The 14,102-nt window shown below is 36.6% G+C and overlaps 1 protein-coding gene across 1 annotated transcript in view; it reads left to right on the top strand.

The window, feature by feature from the left end:
• ATRNL1 (attractin-like 1) overlaps positions 1 to 14,102 on the top strand; it is a 548,413-nt gene that overhangs the window by 211,511 nt on the left and 322,800 nt on the right. Inside the window, exon 21 of the mRNA XM_009325920.1 lies at positions 4,268 to 4,320. Coding sequence (XP_009324195.1) covers positions 4,268 to 4,320 — 53 coding nt within the window. The remainder of the gene's footprint in view (positions 1 to 4,267; positions 4,321 to 14,102) is intronic.

The following is a 14,102-nucleotide window of genomic DNA, read 5'->3' as shown; positions in this document are numbered from 1 at the left end:
CAGCGCTTACACAGAGTCAAGGCCTTTTCTGCTTCTCACCCCACCCCACCAGCGAGTAGGCTGGGGGTGCACAAGAAGTTGGGAGGGGACACGGCTGGGACAGCTGACCCCAACTGACCAGAGGGATATTCCACACCACACGACGTCACGCTCAGCCTATAAAATTGGGGGAAGAAGAAGGAAGTGGGGGACGTTTGGAGTTACGGCATTTTGTCTTCCTAAGTAACCATTACACATGGTGGAGCCCTGCCTTCCTGGGGATGGCTGTACACCTGCCTGCCGATGGGACATAGTGAATGAATTCCTTGTTTTGCTTTGCTTGTGTGCGCAGCTTTTGCTTTACCTATTAAACTGTCTTTATCTCAACCCATGAGTTTTCTTGCTTTTACTCTTCTGATTCTCTCCCCCATCCCACCGGGGGGAGTGAGCGAGCGGCTGTTTGGTGTGTAGCTGCCCGCCAGGTTAAACCACGACAGTGACTAATGCAGAGCAATACATATGCTTAATGAAATAGGATAGGATTAAAAGACAAAACTAAATTTATTCAGAACCTAGCCGACATACTCACGTGAACAATTTTAGATGTATTCCTAATCCTATTAGTTTCATTTTTTCACTCTGCTGAAAACTAAGTGTTTAAATAGCATCTTTCATTTGAGTTAGAGCAAGCTTCCCTAACTAGTAAGAACTCTACCTCATGCTATTCCTAATATACATTATGAAAGTGTTCTGCACCAGGGGACAGAGGAGGAAGCATAAGAGGGGCAGTGCAGGGTTCTTTCTGTATCTCAATAAGGCTTGATAACAAATGGCATAACAAACTAGCTGTTTTATTAAGATGGAATAAAAAGAGGAATACAGATAGCAAGTAAATCTTATGCCCCTTCAGTTACTGGGAACCCTATGTGCGTGCCGCACTGGATGGACCCAGCATGGATTTTCCCCCAGTGTGCTGCACAGATCCTGGCTGTGGTGAGGTTCCTCCTCCCTCCCATACCGTGGTCTTTTATCATGTGTAAAAACAAAACAGTGTATCTCCTCCTGACAAGCTGGAAGGTTCTCTTTGATAACACCTGCCAGTGCACAGCACAGGCTGGCACGGGACCTTCCAGCACCTTCCCTTACAGTGGCTACTCATGCTCACAGACGGGCTTCTCAAGCCTGACGAACAAGGGCCAGTAAATCAGACATGCCTTGCCCAAGATCACTAGCTCCTTGAGTACAATGTCTTCCGTGAGGCTCTCAATACAGAAAGTATAATACATATCAAAATACTTTGCTGTGGTGTAATTCACTGTTCTTCTTTTATTATGCATATTTTATCATTTCATCATGCATTATGCTGAAACAACTGAAACGGCTGGCTGTAAAATTGCATTGCTATTTTCTCTTCAAGATGCTTGAAGGTCACTTCTATAATTGTCAGGGAATTAGTAATTATTTGGGTTTGAATGAATACTTACGAATACTTGTATATTGCAGTGTTCTGTGCCTAGTAATTTTCATATTAAGCATTCTGTTGTGTGTTCGTTAAGTAGTGAAACATGTGGTGTGTTAGACAGATTTTATAGATATTTTTATTTTATGTATTTTTGTGTTTTTTCTGTAATAGAAATAGAAATACCGAAAGGTATATGTGATGCTGGAAATCCCTGGGTTCTGGTAATTATTGATCCACCGGAGATGGTTTCGTCTGATTAGAAGGGTAGCTGAATGGAGAAGGGAAGCTGTATGGAAACAGCTTTCCCTTTCATAAAGATTTTCAAGATTTAAAAAAAAAAAAAAAGTAGTCCTGTTTTGTGTCAGGAGCAAACTAAACTTCTTTTAGACCCTGGGTCAAATCACCACAGGTGAGTGCTGTGGCTGGCAAGAGTTCACAGCAGAATTTGTTTAGTCTCTCCTGACGGAAAGTACAGCTTATTGTTACTGGTGGTCGGACATTGCTCTTCCATGTCATACATAAATCAGTGCCATTATCAGTGAGCAGCAGGGTAAATTTCTTGCCTTCTGAGAAAGTTGCTTGTCTTGTCTGCGAAAGACTCTGAATACACAGTTATTTATATGAAATACATTTTTGTGTTCTGGTATAAAACCCCGGCATATTCTGAATACTGCCTGTATTTAATATTCCACTTTGCCTTTGAAACAATTCAGAAGAAAACAAAAAATTCCTCTTACAATAATGCCTATCATGTTGTTATAATTTGTTGCATGATATACTGTCTCATTTATGTGACAATCTTACATACAAGAAAAGGAAATGATTTTAAAATCTTAATTCAAAAATGATCCTTTTCGCTTAGCTCTTTCTTTCGAAATTGCCAATGTAAAGACACTTTCAGACACGAGTCTATTTTTACAAGCCTAATCTGTTTAAGTAGTGAGCTGTTCTTTGAAGAATTTAGTGTTTTGTGATGTTTAGAAAAAAGTGTGTCAGGCAGACCAATATTATTACTTGAGATTATTTTCTCCTTTCCTTTGTAAGTACATACAAGAGAGATACTTCAGCATCAATTCCTCTTCTAAATTCTGTGGAAAGGACTGTAGGGCCAGAGTGTTTGTGTGGACAAGACCACAAATTGTGTGCTGCAGTTAGAGTTGAAGTGTATGGTTTTTGGTTTCTTGGTGTTTAAGCAAAAGTTTTCCTATATAAAAAAAATGTTGAATTTCTGTAGAGTTGAACCTGCAAAGAGTTATCACACTGACATGAGACCAGGAGTGGGCAAGGACAGAGTCCAGAACATCTTTTTTTCTGCTTTTTCCATTTTAATGCTACTGTTATTTTCTTTATGATATTGTAACAAAGAGTCAAGGAGATTCTCTGCCTATTTTTTAATAAAAATGAGCATGTTAAGAATCACCAGTTGGAAACTAATGAAGAGACCAACAGAAATACAAACATTATTCTACAGTCTGCAACTTGTTAAATGATATGACATCCAAGTTAGAAAGTTTTTTAATATTACTCACAAATCAAATAAGACAAAAGATTTCCTTGCAATTTAAGTTTCTTAGAAAAAAGCAATGAAAAGGTAGCCCAAGCTATTAAATGATCCAGATTTCCTCTGGGAAAATGTTTATATGAAATTTAATAGGCAGCGATAAGCTTTCTCTTTGTTTTATGAATCATTCTGTATATTTAATAGAAAATTATAATCTTGCTGGAGACTTTTGTGGAACACCCAAGAAAACCAGAAGCAGGATAATCATTTTTATTAAGGTGCTTGGCATTTCTAGATAAATGCTATATAACTCAATTTGATCACTGGGAAATTCTGTAGGATATTTCACGTCTCTCAAAATAACTATATATCTTATCAATAAGAAAGATATTTCTCCAGCTCTTATCATGTACACGTCTTGTCAGCAGCATCAATACATTGTATTCAGTCTAAATTTCACCTAGTGCCCTAGCTGGTCAATGAAGAGAAGCGATTGCCTCTGAAGTTCAGAGAAGCTAAGTAGCTGAGGCACTGCTGTGCTTACAGTGCTACATGTATGGCTACAGTTTCTGGACCCAGAGCCAGTTGGCATTGTCTAGTTGCAGCTACATACCTTAGGACTAGCCTCTCTGGAGCAGACAGCATAGCTTTGGTCCTCTGTAGTGCTGTGAATATGTAATCATTATTTTATGCTTAGGGGTATTTTGGGGTTTGGGGTTCTTTTGTTGTTGTTTTTTCATTTAAAGAGTTGGAAATATATGAAAGATGTATTGCAGCCCACCAGTGTGGTGTTTGTATGGTTGGAAATGGAGAGAGTATGGTAGTATTTCAGGACTGTGTATGTTAGAGGAAGACATACTTATGAACATTTTCTGTAGTGAATGATCCCCCTGATTGATGCTCGGCTATTGTCTTGGAGAGGGCCGGTGGAGGGATCAAAACCAGCTAAGGGAGTAAGCTATCACTGAAGCGGCATGGATAATTAAAGATCCAGTGCTCAGCCTCCCTGCCTGGCTCTCTTTTGTTCATTAACGGAGACACACCACCTGTGGTAAGTCCTACGGTAGGCACCGACTTTAAGCATGACTGAAGTGCCTTATTCAAGATCCTAGTCACTCTGGGTTTCTTTTATGAGGAGAGAGAGGTGCCTCCGGAAGGTAGCACACCCTATTTAAGAACTATATGCAATACTTTTTATTTTCATGTATGTGTGCAACTAGTAATGAAACTCATGCTATTTGGAATAAATACTCTAGCTGCATTTTTATTAAAAATATAGTGTGTTTAATGGGAATGTTTGGTTTTGTCTTTTTTTCCCCCTGCAGCTGTGACTCTGAAAATAGGTATCTTGGAAATCCGCTTAGGGGAACATGCTACTGTGAGTACTTATATTTTTAATGTTCAGTACTTAAATGCTGTTTACATATTACATTATAATTTCATTTCCTCAGAAAAACAAAATATTTTTCTTAAGATTTTCTGAAGTTGGGCACGTTGATATTTTGACTGAAAAATAAAATGCCCCCTGGGCTTCTCTGTTACTTTGTCCACAAGAATACAAATTAAAGTCTACTAAAAGTTGATTCCTTACGCCTAGGTTAGAGGGACTGACCAAGCCATTGGGTTATTCTCTGTATCTCAACATATGTGAACAAAAGGAATAAGTAACTGTGTCATTGTTTAAAAGACAGAATTTGTGGTGGGGAAATGCAGATAGGCTAAACAGCAGTATTTCCTGGGGACATTCTGAATGGTTTAGCCAGTCTGCCTCCCAGGGACACGATACACAGCTGCTCTCTGGAGTATCATAAAATGATACTGTGTGTTGTCTCCATGTTCTTACTGTTGTAGAAAAGGTGCCTCTGGCAAATTTACTTTAAAGCATTACATTTCTGATAGTCATAGTGAAAGGCCTGAAGGGATGGGAATGCTTATTACCCATGTGCAGAAATCCCTTAGTGAGCTGTGCCAATATCGATGTTAAATAGTAATTTTAATCATCATAAAAATGTATGTGAAGTTGGAGAAGACTGTTTCACTTTTTCTGACTTGCACATACCTGCTCAATGTCAGACAATTGGATCCATTTGTCTATTGTTTCCTAACACCATCCCTACCTTGGACTTAAATTTACATAAAGACATATCTCTGAATATATTCATGGCATCTATTCTGATCTTTGGCCTTGTTTTTTAGCATTTCATTTTAGAATGTACACAAAAGCTTTGTTTTAGAATCTCTTCAAGGCATCATTTACCTAATAAACGAATGTTTCTTTTCTTTACTCATGTTTCTTTTCTACCTTAAATGGTTTGCATCTGCAAGGTATATTTTACAGAACAAAATTGACACATACTGTATTACAGATGCTGACATATGCCTAGGTCTAAAACATTTATTCCTCTTGCCAGGTATTAAAGAAATTTGCTGTGCATTGTTTTTGTTTTGGTTTTTTCTTCACAGACAAGTTAAGTTGAAATGTAATACTTCAAACTGTAAGATAATTTTTAAATATTGTATTTTGAAGATACTGTTGACGTTAACAGTTTACATAAAATAGACCAAGTTGAAAATACTCCTTAAAACTGTGATCTAAAGATGCTGTTGATCAAATAAATTCAATTAAATTTGTTGTTTGTTGCATAAGAATTTTTTCTTATTTCAAAACAGAAATGTCAGTATTTAGAAGAATGAATTTTTGTACCTATGAATTTTATAAATTTTGTAGATTTCAAGCTAGATAATGAGTATGTGAGAAGCTCATACTATGAAGAGAGTGCTATATAGGCTATTTTGGATATGTGTTTCAACATTTGTTTTGTCCTTTAAAAATAAACATTATTAAATTTAAGAGATGGAAAAGAAATGACAGTAATGAGATTTGTAGACCTCAGGCACCTCCATGAAAAACCTTATTTTTTTGCTATCATGTTGCAGGTTGGGTCTATAAATCATGTTGGAGACAAATTGTACTATATTCAAGATACCCTTTTCACCTTTAACTCACTACTATTATTTGTTTTCTGTCAGATTTCAAAATATTTTAAAGATCTTGTTGTTGTGGAATGATAAATCTTCTTTTAATACTTTCAGTCATTTAAAATATCACATATAAATGATTTTCAGAGTTATTTTATCTGGAGGTAATAAGGAGCCTGTGCTAATTTAAAATAATGGAATTTGTATTTCTTGCATTGTGGCTGATGCATCATAATGGGAAATAATTTGTTAATTTGTGGATAACTGACTGACCTAAGATTTCAGTGACAATTGCTTATCAGCACCATCCATTACCTGCTAAATCATGTATTAAAATATGTATATGTCATAAAGCCATGCTCCAATTTCTTATCTATGTAAGTATTTTAAAATATGGCCTTACCATGGACTATAATTTATATAAGAAAATGTTTCACTTTTGTACAAGACAGACATTTGGATGGTATTTTTCTGTGCTTATTTCACTACTCCGTAAGAAACTTTCTCTTTAGACACTTATATTGCTGCTTTGCTTCTCATTGGAGTGAAGAATATTCTTATTTTTTACAGCACAGTAATAGTTATTGCTCAGGAGGGAGGAAAATACTGAGGAAAACCAAATTGTATATACTTATAAGCAGCATAAGTTTACGAGAAATAAAAATTCTAGGCACATTGGTTTCTACCACTTAGAATCAAAATCAGTGAATGGTACAAAAATAAGAATACAACTAGCAATTTGCTGTATGGTTGGGATCTTCTTCAGGAAAGCTTTTAGTCACATGCTTGAGTTTAGCCATCTTCAAAATGACCAGTTTTAAGTGTTCAAATTTTATCTTTTTTTCACTTGTCTGAACACTGCCCTTAAATTGGAATGCTTTTCTAAGCCAAAACCTTAGAATTCAATCCTGAGTGTATGGCTAACTTTTGTATGATATTGGATGACCTCAATTTCTCTTTAACAGCAGGATGTGGATTGAGAAATGTTGTTGCCTGTTGCCTTAGAGGAACTTCCTGCAACTTGTGATATTGTGAATACCCACTGCCCTATAAAAGTTCAGCTGTTTCCATCTCTTGCTCTCTGCCTACCTTACCTAGTTCTTACCTGTCATTGCCATCCTCAAGCCTACGAAGGGGGAACAGACTGGCGTTGATGTAGGCCCCGGTATTAACATCAATAGACTGTTGAAGATAGTAAGTAGGCTCTAAATTTAACAGAGTTAGCCAGTGGGATAGCACAGATTGTTTTAGTTTCTTCCTTATTTGTTTCCTTTAGTAGTGATGTAGAAGAGTAAGCAGAATATTAATGCTGTACATGGATCGTGTTGTGATTAGAGAAGTGATCTGAGCACAAATGAAAATACAGGAAAATTACAGATAGGTCTAGCACGATCGAAAAGAATGAGATTTATATAGGAAGTAACATGCCGAAACATTGCAGGGACATAATCTAAATACAGATACTATGCCAAAAGGATAAACACAGATAGCAGCAAAGCCATCAAATCCTAGAGATAACAGGAGCAGTTGGTTAAACATCAGATTTCATTCTAATATGGCATTTCAAAACATGGCAGCACTGGATGAGTAGTTTTTCTACTTTGAATTATCAAAACTTAATAAAAGTAGAGTAGGAAATGCGTAACAGACAGGGCATGCAATACTGTATTATCCAGATTGTGTGAAAATCGTCGCCCATTGCTTCTATTAAAATTATTTTCATTTCATTCTTCATGACTTCGCTGTATGATTGAAAAAGCACAACAGAGGGAACAAACTGAGAGTAAGAGAATGAGAACAAGCCTCACGCATATAAAAATTAGAAAAATATTGAATGTATAAGAATGCATGAGCAGCTGCATGATGGTCTATCTATTCTAGTACCCTGTTGTCAGTAGTGGCTGAATATGAATGCCAGGGGAAGAGTATAGCAAATGGACAAACATACAGTGATATTTCTCTCTTTACATCCAACAATTTGCAGCTCAGAAACTTCATGAAAGGAAGGATCTCTTGAGCCAGAAGTGTTTGATATGCCATTGTTCAGGAATATCAGAGAAAATCTTATTAAAGATTTCTTATACATAATAAAAAAGAAGAATATGAATACAAAAGAAAGCTTCATGAATTTAAAAGCCACAGTTTTGTTTGTCCATGTAAATATTCTTGTAGGTTGAGTACAAGTCTGCTTCTGGTTTGTCTCTCTTATGTTTCTGGTAGGGAGGCTCTGTATCCCTAGGCCTTTCTGTTAGAAGCCAATCTTTCTGCAAATGATCGGAAGCTGGTTCAATCCGTATAAATGAATTCTGAGTGGAGGCCAGAAATGCTTGTGCAGCTGACTTATGCATGTACACAAACCATAAATATAACATTTCGTCATGATGCATTTGTATTTGTTGTTGTTGTTCTTTGGTATCTCAGCCAGTGTGATGTATAACAGTGACACCTAGATAGCGAAGTATGCATCCAAATGGCTGGATTAGTTCTTCGCACGTCAGCATTAGAAATACATTGCTGTCAGAATCAGTGCTCCTGGGTGCAAAGAAACATGCAGCAAAACCAGATGGTTTTGGACTGATTGGGAGGAATCGCTGGGACAAATGCCACTTCTGTGATTCTGACCTGGGTTATATACAGACACAAAGCTTTAAATCATAAATGGAGAAATAGTTAAACCAGTGTTCTAGAGAAAATGAGAGTTTAAATTTGTAATTCATGATATGTTACTATACAGAGGGTGAATTATAGGTTTGCTAACAGTTACTTGTTTTGAAAGGATGTGATACTCTTCTTCATAAGCCTCTTAGATATCCATACTTCTAAGGTCAAAAACTTTCTAAAATGTCTCTTTTATGTACATTACTTTGAACGTCACGGTTCCAATGCTACATATCAAACAAGAAGTGCAACTGATGGATTCTAAAACTACTACATGCAGAAGCATAAAAGCTTACAACAAATTAGTACTGTCAGTGCAAATTGTATTGTTTGCCCACGTAGCTGTTAGAATTTCCAGAAGAGTTGAGCACTCAAGGGTTGCCTATTCCACTAACAGAATAGTGGAATAGGCTATTAGGAATATATTCCTATTCCTAACAGAATAGGAATAGTCCACTAGCTAAGACTGATCTAGTAGCCAGCTAAGAAAATGTAGTTGAAAAATGTATGTGGATTTACATACCTTAGTTTCTTATTCCTTTTTACCCTTTAAAAAAATTAATTTTTAGAAGCATTTTTTATTATTTCTGGGCACTACCATCAACAATGAAGAGAGGGAACAAGTAGCTTCTCCATTTGCTTCTGCAGATTGGTTGCTCTTTTAAAATAGGCAGCAGCAGTGGGTTACAGGGCAGCACAGTGTAGCATATGAAACTTCCAGACATTTGAGAAGATTTTCTCAGCAATGCACAGCAAGAATGTAGTCACAATGCAATAAAATTGCAATAAATTAACAATTTTGATTAATCTTGTGCTTATCTTTGGGCTGGACAGACATGTGTCCACGTGTCTGTGACTATCTGTGAACTCAAAAAGAAGTGGAAGCTTCCTTTTTGCATTCAGAAGTGCATTATGTATCCAGAGTAACACTATAGATTTTACTGTGCTGCAGAGCAGGCCCACTTTTAAGTTTGTTAGAGATTAGAACATGACCTTTGAGAAGGATTAGAGAATCCAGGAATGAATAGAGGTCAGGAGGGATGAATAGGGGTCAGGGTCACTTGCGAAGAGAATTAAAACGAGGTGGAGCTGAATGATTCATGGCTTTTTGTGGAATTAAAACCCATGTATTGATCATTTATTCCACATCTTCACAAGAATATATGCCTCTGATGGAGATATTTGTTGGATTTACAGCCTTTAAAAAAGAGGAAGCACGAATATCTGTACATAAAAGAGGCTGAAAGAATGTACAGATTTTATTTTAACTGCTTTCCTAGGTTCATTGTGTTTTCTTCCACAGCTCTTTCTAATCTTTCTCTCACCTCAGTGTTTTATAAAATGTCATTTGTGGATGGCTTCACCCAGTGACTCATCAGCCACTATTTCAGATGTTCTTCTGGGATGAAGCATGCAAAAAAGGAAGATGGTAGGCCCATCTGCAGAAGTCTTAAGGGTCAGGTGTACTACAGAGCACTGGCACCACTGAGCTTTTCTAGTCAACCTTGTGGATGTGGAGGGAGGAAATGGAAAGCCAGAGAAAACATTGCTGAGTTCTCAGATGTTTATCACTAAAAAAATCCAACATAATTACTAGCAGGAAAATACTATTAATAGATATATAATTTTTTTTTTTTTTTTTTTAGAAAATTGTCTTCTGATAAATTTTATTAGCTGTTTTTTTTTTTCCTACTTAAAGTACTCCGCAGGAAAAATATGCACTCGTATGTGAGCTACTAAATATTTTGCAACAACTTTTTTGGGAGTGACCTGAATAATTGGTTTATGGCTTTACCATGCCATTCTAAATTCTGAGCCATAAAATCATCATAGCTTGTAACACTATTGCTTATTTCCTTGGTATACATAAAGGATAACAATAAGCAATTCTCTCAGTATGTCAGCAACTCACAAAGATGACGAATGATACTTTCATGTCCAAAATTGGTGAGGAAGCATGAAATGTACATGCAGTGAAAACTCTCAAGATAAGATCTGGTATCTGTGCAGGGAGCTGGGGAGGAAGAAGGAAATCTTGCTTCTGGCTGTAGAACCTCGTAAGGATTCTAGTCCAGTCCTGGAGCTGCATTAGCCCCATTACTGCTGACACACCAGGACTTCAAAAAGGGCAAAGTAAAGGAAAGTGCTAGTCCTTACCTATAGTCCTTACCATTTCTTATAGTAAATTTTTATTGTAATTTAAAACTTTTAAATTATATTGTTATACAATATGTATGGTGCCTGAAACAAAAACGAACACTCGTTTCTTGTATCCCATTTATTGAAACTTCATCTCACTTGATAAAAATTAAGAAAAGAAGTCTTTCTTACTTTTTGATATCTGGGCTTTGGAGTAAAGGCCCTGGTACTCCTTTGGAGGTGTTACTTTTTATTTTTCCTTTCTGACTTGTTGTTTGTTTACAGCAGTAGTAACTAGAAAGATGGTTTGATAGAGGACAGATTATTAAAAGTAGACAATTTATGACAACATAGTACCTCTAATGACTTTTTAGAAACATTGGTTCAATACTGTCTCAGAGCAAAAGGGTCAGATAATACATCCTTATTTAAGTTGTCGAAATACAGTTTAGGCTTAATCTCACCTATTGGTGTGGTCTGATAGTTCATCCCACCTGGTGTTTCCCTATTATTTGAACATTTTTTTTTTCTTCTTTTTTCTGGGATTATTCGTAGTCCAAGTTCTGATATAAGCCAATTTTCAGTAACAGTTATTACAAATGTTATACTTTGATAAAAAAGGGGGAATTAAAACCATTAAAAGAAACCTCTCTAAATACTATGCCAAATTTTCTCCTCTGGTCTAGCTGCCTTGCAATAATCTGGCAGAATGAAGGGACAGAAACCTAGTTCATCATCTTCACAGAAGAGTGGACATAAGCAGACATAAGCAACCTCTGTGAAGGGAATTGTTCTAGGGGCTGATGGGTGCTGGATCTGGAATGACACTTTGCTCTGGTTGCTCTCAGTTTGTGAGTGGCACACTGGGATCTACCATAAATTGCTTCTTGGGCTGCGCCAGCCCTGCTGCTTGGAATTTTTTTTGTGAACGGAATCTGTTTATGCTTCCTTTTCCTCATCGCTCCCCAGCATTTGTCTTCCATGTAGGGTGCCACTACTATTTTACTCTTTCCAAAGAGTTGTTGCCCCTGGATCCCAAGCAGGTAGTCTCAGCAGGATTTCATTCAGAGCCCATTCCAATGTGTGCCTGTCTTCAATGTTGGGGGTGCCACACTGCAGTGGCACTCCTCACCGAGTAAGAGACTGTGTATAGAGCTGCCCTGGACCAAAGAAGCATTGGCTTCCCTAATACTTCTCATACTGTACTGACATGATATCTTGTTTTTTCTTTTTAATAAAATAAATTACAGGTTTTACCCTTTCCACTTGCACCAAGCAGATCTCACAGCAAAAGAACACAGTTACAAAATAGTTGTATGCTAGTCAAGAAATGCACATGTGGTCTAATAGCTGTTGAAACATGTAAAGCAACCTGTCAGCAAGAAGATACAATGTGGTTTTTAAGCACTCTGTGTGTAGGCAAACATGCATGTATATGCACTCATGGACGTAGAGCATGACATCTTTTATTAAAAAATAAAAAAATTATGAAATAAAACATGTACTAGAGGTGACCATAAAGCACTAGGTGGCAGACTTGCTATACTTAGAGAAAAATTAAACTCAAGAACATTCCAAGGAGAATATTTTAGGAGATAAATAGCACGTAGCAGTTTTAATAAAACTGTTAGCAGAGATTTTCCAGATGCTTAAAAATTACATTGAAACTTAAAGGGCATAAACAATAAATTTTGGCTATTGAAAAGGTGTGTGTTTTAGTTGAGTTGTGAGATGTATAGCAGCAGTTAGATGCTTCGCTACTGATTTGTAGAATTCATGTTTCCTTTTGGGACAGCATTAATTTAAACTAAATACATATTGTAATTGTAAAACTGTCATGCTTGACTTAAAATAATGAGTTCCACCAATTATATCTAACACTGATTGACTTTGATACAGACTGAAACATTTTTTATTACATATAAACACAGTAACAATAATGACTCACATTGTCTTTTGAATATATGGACTTATACAAATAAATTGTATTTAAAAAGAAATCTTCTTAGTGTTTGAAGAGTCTAGTGGAACAGATTGTAGTTTAAATCAGACAAATCTAGGATGGTCTGAGAAAAGATTAGTCTCAACAAACCTACCAACTCAGAACATATAAAGAGCAACAGGCAAACGGAGTCTTTGCCCTGACCTAAAATAACAACACAAACCAACTGTCACCTTCCAGAGAATTAAAACAATAACCACACCAAGAATCTGAAGCTCCTAATAGAGTACTATGATCTCACCCCAGGCTCTGCATACTCATTTGCCAAATACTAGGTTGGCTTGCAGCTTTTTTGGGCAGGCTAAAGAAACAGTTTTGCTGCCAATCATTTTCAGACTTTACGGTGAATTAGAGAATCTTGCCAGGTATGTACTTACTTTTTTTTTTTAATATTGGGCATTTTCTTTGTTTAAAAAAAACCACACTTTATTTTTGAAATGAAGATTATTTGCTTTCTCTGATAGCTTTTGCTGATGTATCAGTGAATTTACTGACTGTCATCCCCTTACAGATACTATTTAATAACTTTTGCCAAAGTAGACAAAGTCGTTTTAGTGAATATTCATTTAGGTTTACTACCCTAAGTCAAAAGAAGATGGCCACTACCCTGGACAAACTAGCTTTCTAACTCTTAAGGAGAAGAAAATAATAGATAAACATACATTATAATGTATGCAAATGACGGTCTGAATTAGAGGCCTTCACCACCTGATAGACTGTTCCACAGGTCCCATAATTATTTTTTATATTATTTTTTATCTTGCAAATATAATATGTAGTATTACAGTAAAATACCTATTAGTATAAAATTTAAAATGGTATAAATTATGATTATTTATAGAACTATAAATTTTTAAAAGCTTGATGAGGCAAGAGTGAGAGAGACTCGATGGCTTGGAGAACTCATTCAGAAGAACTACTTTGCTTGTAGGGGACTCTAGCCCATACATGGAGCATTTTTTTTTAAATGAGAAGGAAACCGATGCGAATATCTACATACATACAATATTTTATTTCGTCTGTGTATTGAGCTGGGGTTCATAGGGATGAATACTTTTTGAATCCTTGTGCTGTGTATACAATGTGCTGTGTATGTGTTTGTTTCCCTAACGTCCACAAAGACAGGAGCTGTCACTCCTCAAACACCCGGGAGGCCTGATGTTGTAAGAAGCAAACGGAATAGGAAAGGATCCATCAGTGTCCCTTTACTTTACCTTCTGACAGTGAAGGGAAAACCTCTCTGGTGGTTTTACAGTTGCATTGGTTCCTGTGCTGACTTCCCAGGGAAAAGAGAGAATTCTTGATCAGTGGGACTTCAAGGAAAGATCTGTAGTGAAATCTTGAACCAATTGAAATAGAAACACCCCCTTCCCTCCCCCCCC

This window comes from Pygoscelis adeliae, unplaced genomic scaffold (assembly GCF_000699105.1).
Source record: "Pygoscelis adeliae isolate BGI_AS28 unplaced genomic scaffold, ASM69910v1 Scaffold4, whole genome shotgun sequence".
In the NCBI taxonomy this organism is placed as follows: Eukaryota; Metazoa; Chordata; class Aves; order Sphenisciformes; family Spheniscidae; genus Pygoscelis; species Pygoscelis adeliae.
Note: the sequence above shows the minus strand (reverse complement) of the source record. Positions and strands in the feature narration are given on the sequence as shown.